The sequence below is a fragment of the Gigantopelta aegis genome, chromosome 14 (genome assembly GCF_016097555.1).
Source record: "Gigantopelta aegis isolate Gae_Host chromosome 14, Gae_host_genome, whole genome shotgun sequence".
Classification (NCBI taxonomy): domain Eukaryota; kingdom Metazoa; phylum Mollusca; class Gastropoda; order Neomphalida; family Peltospiridae; genus Gigantopelta; species Gigantopelta aegis.
The window spans coordinates 15,662,097-15,668,690 of NC_054712.1; the positions used below are offsets into that span (position 1 = coordinate 15,662,097).

Sequence of the window (6,594 nt, forward strand, 5' to 3'; positions counted from 1 at the left end):
GTATGTGCTATCATGTCTGTGGGATGGTGCATATAAAAGATCCCTTGCTACTAATGGAAAAAATGTAGCGGGTTTCCTCTTTAAGGTTATATGTCAAAATCACCAAATGTTTGACATCCAATAGCCGAAGATTAATAAATCGATGTGCTTTAGTGGTGTCGTTATCATCAGATGATTTATACACATACAGTACCTCGGATTATCAAAATGTAATGCAAGTGCATATGAAAAAAGTGACGTAATAAGTATGTATATATCAAGGGTTGAAACCGTCTGTCATGACTGGTTCAGAGTCCGTTACGATGACCCATATCATCTTTATGCTAAAGGAAGTAGCGCGAAATACGATAGATAAATATTATTAATATCATGAGTTCGGGTCAAGAAAATTACTCAGATAGTTATTTTGATATAGACGACATTTTGACAACTCAAGAGAAACTCCCGTGTAAAGTAGAACTGCCAATTTATCGACTTGGTAACACATTTTCACTTTGTATTGATCACGATATTGTGGTCGAGTCAAAACAACGGACTAAGGTCGACAACAGTCACTTTTCGTACCCTTGTTTTGGCTGCGAACACAATAAATATAGCATATCTCACCATTACATTGATAATTTTCAAGTTTGTCGATGACAACTATTTCACATATTAACCACTAATACAAACACTACCGGAAGAAACCCGACAACACTCCCTTTCAATGGGAGCAGGTAACCCAACCTCAGGTTAACTCGCACTACGGTACACTCTTTAGTCTACTCATATGATTACCATTTTATTAATTAAATATACCAATATTGTAAGCAATAATATGCATTAAATATTGTTGAATATGCACACTAGTCAGTCCAAAATCCTTGCCTGATCATTCCTTTAAAGAAATTCGGGACAAATTCAAAAACGATAAGTGGTCGTAATAGCAGAGTAATATTAATAAATAAAATAACACCAAAGTTGTAGATGTCCATTTTTAATTTCGTCACAATTATTTACAGACAGTAAAGTTTTGGCCGAGTTGACCAGCATTCCTTTCAATAATGTTTGGTTAAATTAAAATATGTAGATTATGACGGGTTTCTTCCTAGTGTTTTTATTAATTATTATATATATGTCAAACATACTTATTGCTGGCTTACTAGAATATATATATATATATATATATATATATATATAAATATATATATATATATATATATGTATATATCATTATATAATAAAACAGTTTCCGATGGGTTCCCATGATCACAAGGTACAGAATCGAAAAATTTGCAATCCTATGGCCTGTAATAGCCGTCACATGTTTTTAACATTTTATAAATTAAATATACCAACATACTTGTTGTTTCTAAGCAGTAATCTGCATTAAATATCGTTGAATACATATCAGTCCAAAAGCCTTGCACAATCCCTTTAACATTCAGTTAAATCTTGGATAAAATATATACTGAACTATATCCATATATACAGGTATGTTCATGAAACGGACATCCTGGCAAATAAAAAAATATATAATTAGTTGGAAAAAGTGCACTTACCGGTATGTCACAGCCTTGTTATAGAAGATTAAAAAAGAAAGAAACTGCATGCTGTTATGGCCATGAATTTAGAATTATAGGGCCAAATTTACAAAGCCTGTTTATGTCTTACACCTGTAACTACATATATTTACAGGCTACCTAAATCCGACCCATAATGCCTATTGATACATTTTTCAGTATTAAAATTGACATAATTTTATTAAAATAAAATTTAATTCTAAAGATATTTCATGAACAGTTAGTACAAATAGAAATGAAGTCATAATATGAAACATTTTCTGGATACAACTAAAAAAAAAGTAATATACCAAAATAATAAATGTATGGCCAAGATCAAATATCTCAGTTTTACAATGATTATTACACTTATATTTTATTGGAATACATTAAAAACAGTAAATGAACAATGATTTTATGTTAAATTGTATTTTTTCACATTTTGTCGTGATGTTATAATTTACCAAGTGTGTATTGTCTGTAACCACACTTTGTTAGCAGGTACAATGTCAGGCAGGACATAGACCAGTGGTAAAGTGCTTTCCTGATGCACGGTTAGTCTATGATTGATACCCATCAGTGAACCAATTGGGCTATTACCTATTCTAGTCAGAGCACCATAACTGGTACATGTATATCAAAGGTTGTGGTATATGCTATCCCGTCTGTGGGATGGTGCATATAAAAGATCCCTTGCTACTAATGGAAAAAGTTCATGTCATGGACGGAGGAGCCGGCTTGGCCGGCTCTTGTGCCCACGACAGGCGTGTGCTACAACAGCTTGTTCTGAATGTGCACGTAAAACCCTATGACCTGACCTAATGGAAAAATGTAGCGGCAGGGTTGCTGGTATGGCACCATACCAACAATTTTTTGCAGATTTTTTTTTTTTTAAGTTAACCATTTGACAAAATTAATGACTCTTACCATTACTGTATGATTTTTGTTTTTATCCATAACCCTAAACCTAATCAATTTTCTTTCTGGGGGTGATCCCCCATATCCCCTGTCGACAGTGGTTGCATTCAGCACACACATTGCAAATATTTAATTCCATAGCGCAATACCCCCAAAATTTCTTTTTTCTGGTGCAAACCCTGAGTGGGTTTCCTATAAGAATTACCAAATGTTTGACATTTATTGGCAGGTGAAAAATAGTCCTACCTTTTTTTATCAGCAATATATTTGCTGATAAAAACTTTTGACTAGAATGCTTGGTACATTCTTTACACATGTATTCTACATCAGAAAAATATAAGTATTTAGTACCACAATTAAATTAGATTTTTGGACCCATATGGAATTAAATGATGCAATTTATTCTTTAAAAAAACCTCTGATGAGATTTGTTTGTTTTTCGTTATCAGGCTACTTGGATCCGAGCTGCGAGAGCGATGACCTGTTACCTGGCACCAAGCTCGATCTCCCGTACTGGATGGCACGAGGTTTGTGTAGTCGAAAACGACACATTGTCAGCGTCGACAGTCCCAAGCAGTATCGCACTGCATACCGCGAGATTCTCACAGCAGACGCAAATGTTGTAGATCTGCATAAACTGGGGCCATACTTCTATAGGTTCGGATCATGCCTTCTCAACTTTGAATATGCTGATGCAACAGATATTGCAAAATGTCTTCTCAAGGTTTGCAACTGTTAGAATTGTAATAATCTCAAGTCATGTATTATATAATTCAGATTTTAAAATTAATTAGTCATTCATACACACACACACACAAATCTTGCTACAGGGTTTAATTTGAATTAAACCTATACTGTATACAACTAAGAACTTTTACCATGTGCGAAAATTTAAAAACTAGTTTTCAAGACCAGGACCGGCCTCGGTGGTGCAGTGATTAAGCCATCGGACTACAGGCTGGTAGGTACAGGGTTCGCAGCCCAGTACCGGTTCCAACCCAGAGCGAGTTTTTAAGGGCTCAGTGGGTAGGTGTAAGGCCACTGCACTCTCTTCTCTCTCACTAACCACTAACCAACTAACAACTAACCCACTGTCCTGGACAGACAGCCCAGATAGCTGAGGTGTGTGCCCAGGACAGCGTGCTTGAACCTTAATTGGATATAAGCATGAAAATAAAGGGTTGTATGAATTCCCAAAGCGATCATTACACATGTATGTGTGTTTAACAACATAGTAGTACCAAATTTTCATGTCCTCAAAGGTGTCTTTATGGATGGGGGGCGGAACGTAGCTTAGTGGTAAAGCGTTCGCTTGATGCGTGGTCGGTCTAGGATCGATCCCCGTCGGTGGACCCAATGGGCTATTTTTCGTTCCAGCTAGTGCTCCACAACTGGTGTAACAAAGGCCGTGGTATGTACTATCCTGTCTGGGATGGTGCATATAAAAGATCCCTTGCTGCTAATTGAAAAGAATAGCCCATGAAGTGGCGACAGCGGGTTTCCTCTCTCAATATCTGTGTGGTTCTTAACCATATGCCTGACGCCATATAACCGTAAATAAAATGTGATGAGTGCATCGTTAAATAAAACATTTCCTTCTTCCTTCTTTATGGATGTTGTTAGTATACATGTATGATAACACATCCAACCCTGTTGTTAACAGTGTAATTTATTGCATGTCTGTCGTACTTGAGGAAATGTTTCAGGGCAACCCAAGAACAAAAGGGCACACAAATCAACTGCAAATGACATAATTTGTATACATTATTAACCGGCCTCAGTGGCGTCATGGTTAAGCCATCGGTCTACAGGTTGGTAGGTACTGGGTTTGGATCCCAGTCGAGGCATGGGATTTTTAATCCAGATACCGGCTCCAAACCCTGAGTGAGTGCTCCGCAAGGCTCAATGGGTCGGTGTAAACCACTTGCACCGACCAGTGATCCATAACTGGTTCAACAAAGGCCATGGTTTGTGCTATCCTGCCTGTGGGAAGTGCAAATAAAAGATCCCTTGCTGCTAATCAGAAAGAGTAGCCCATGTAGTGGTGACAGCGGGTTTCCTCTCAAAATCTGTGTGGTCTTTAACCATATGTCTGACGCCATATAACCGTAAAAACAAAATGTGTTGAGTGCATCGTTAAATAAAACATTTCTTTCTTTCTTTTTGTATACATTATCTACAGAAGTAGAGATATGTAGGAGAGTATTCTACATGTATCTTGTTAATAACAGTAGGCCTAAATAATTAGGATTAAAAACATAATAAAATACGTGTATTAACAACCTTTAAAGTGACAGAGCTTAGTTTTTAAACATTACAACTTAATTTTCACTATTAAAGCCATTTTTGATGATTTAAATTAGAAGTACTTAGATTTTATTATTTAGAATATTAATATTCGTATACCTGAAGTGGTTCTAGTCATCAATGTTTTTGCCATACCATAAAATGCATTCTTCATAATTCTTAAAACACACGTTCGTCTGAGAAGTAACAGTTATTGAGATAAGCTCTAGTTATTTTTAGACAGTATTTCTCCATTTAAACATCACAGACTTTAGCTTTTCACTGTTATTACCTTATTCAAATATGTTACAGGCTTGTAGATTAAATAAAATTTTCACATGCTAAACATAGGGTCTGCGCTTTTAAAATTCGTGAAATCCAATTAATGTCATTAGCAACACATATTTTATCATCTACCTGTCTGATTATCATCCTTCATTGGAAAGAATATTGGAGTTCATGTTTTGATATACGGTATGTATTTACCAAGGAATAAACTGCAACCACTGCCTGAAGGAAGTGACGTCACCTCCTGTGTTGTGTAAACTATTCTCCCCTTTGCACGGAGTAAACAAATGAAGTAATTTAATGCAAGGTTAGAGCGGGATGTAGCGCAGTGGTAAAGTGCTTTCTTTATGCTTGGCCGGTTTGGGATCGATCCTTGTCAGTGGGCCCATTGGGCTTTTTTTTTTTCCAGTCAGTGCACCATGAGTAGTATATCAAAGGTTGTGGTATGTGCTGTCCTTTCTGTGGGATGGTGCATATAAAAAATCACTTGCTACTAATGGAAAAATGTAGTGGGTTTCGTCTCTAAAACTATATGTCAATATTACCAAATGTTTGACATCCAACAGCTGATGATTAATAAATCAGTGTGCTCTAGTGGTGTCTTTAAACAAAACAAACTTTAGTTTAATGCTAGGTGCTTCACTTTGATCAGCCTGACTTGTAAATGCCCAGTTAATTTAATGAAGTACATGTATATACCATACATATTTCAATGTGTATTAACAGAAAAAAAAGGGGTTGAAACCCCGCTTGAGAAGTGATAAAGTTAAAACCCAGTAAATTCAAAGAGGCTGCCATTTTGATGATTCGACTATTACCAGTTTCATCTCATTTTGATATCCTGGATGTTACTGAGCTAAAACCTACTGATCATTTAAAATAATTTAAATTAGGTTTCCATGTTTGTACTTGGTTAATTCTACTTAAATTCTCTTCTATTTTTCCCCAGACTTTTCAGGCACGATTTCGAAGAATCATGGACTGTTCACAAAACGTTTTGAATGAAGACACATCTGTGGTGACAAGTAAACTTGATGAAATGGAAAGATCTCTGTTCTCGGACGGGCAGAAAGGACTGAACGACTTCAATAGGTGGGAGAAAAGAGAAACAGAAAAACTGTCAACATCACACATGGTCAGAAATCATCGGAAACGAAAACGGGCCGCTGTCGATACATGAAAATTAGAACATTTGACACAGACAGTAATTTTAATTGTGTGTGTATGTGTGTATATAATATATATATATATATTAATAAACCATGTATTGAAAAGTATCTTATTTTTCGTAAAAACATCCTTTTGAAATTGTATCATCACTCACTACTCGAGTTGGGTACTAGGGACCAATTTCATAAAACCTAATTCAAAATATGTATATATGTAAATCATTTTCTTTCGTTCTTAATGAGATCTGTCTTTAGTGATGGCGTGATCTTTTAATTGAAATTCATTCCAAAATATATAAAGTACCTCAAGTGTTAAATGCTGAACTGTAAACTTACGATGTTTTGTGAAATTGGCATTAGAATTGTTGATGCCAGGGTCGGAGTATTTTACA

At 35.8% G+C, this 6,594-nt stretch overlaps 1 protein-coding gene across 1 annotated transcript; it reads left to right on the forward strand.

Moving 5' to 3' along the window:
- Nucleotides 1–313: 313 nt before the first annotated feature.
- Nucleotides 314–6,307, forward strand: LOC121388844 (DNA replication complex GINS protein PSF3-like). Its single transcript, XM_041520358.1, has 3 exons — nucleotides 314–478; nucleotides 2,909–3,183; nucleotides 5,983–6,307. Exons 1-3 carry the CDS (start codon nucleotides 370–372, stop codon nucleotides 6,211–6,213), a joined length of 615 nt encoding a protein of 204 aa, XP_041376292.1. The 5' UTR covers nucleotides 314–369; the 3' UTR covers nucleotides 6,214–6,307.
- Nucleotides 6,308–6,594: the final 287 nt, after the last annotated feature.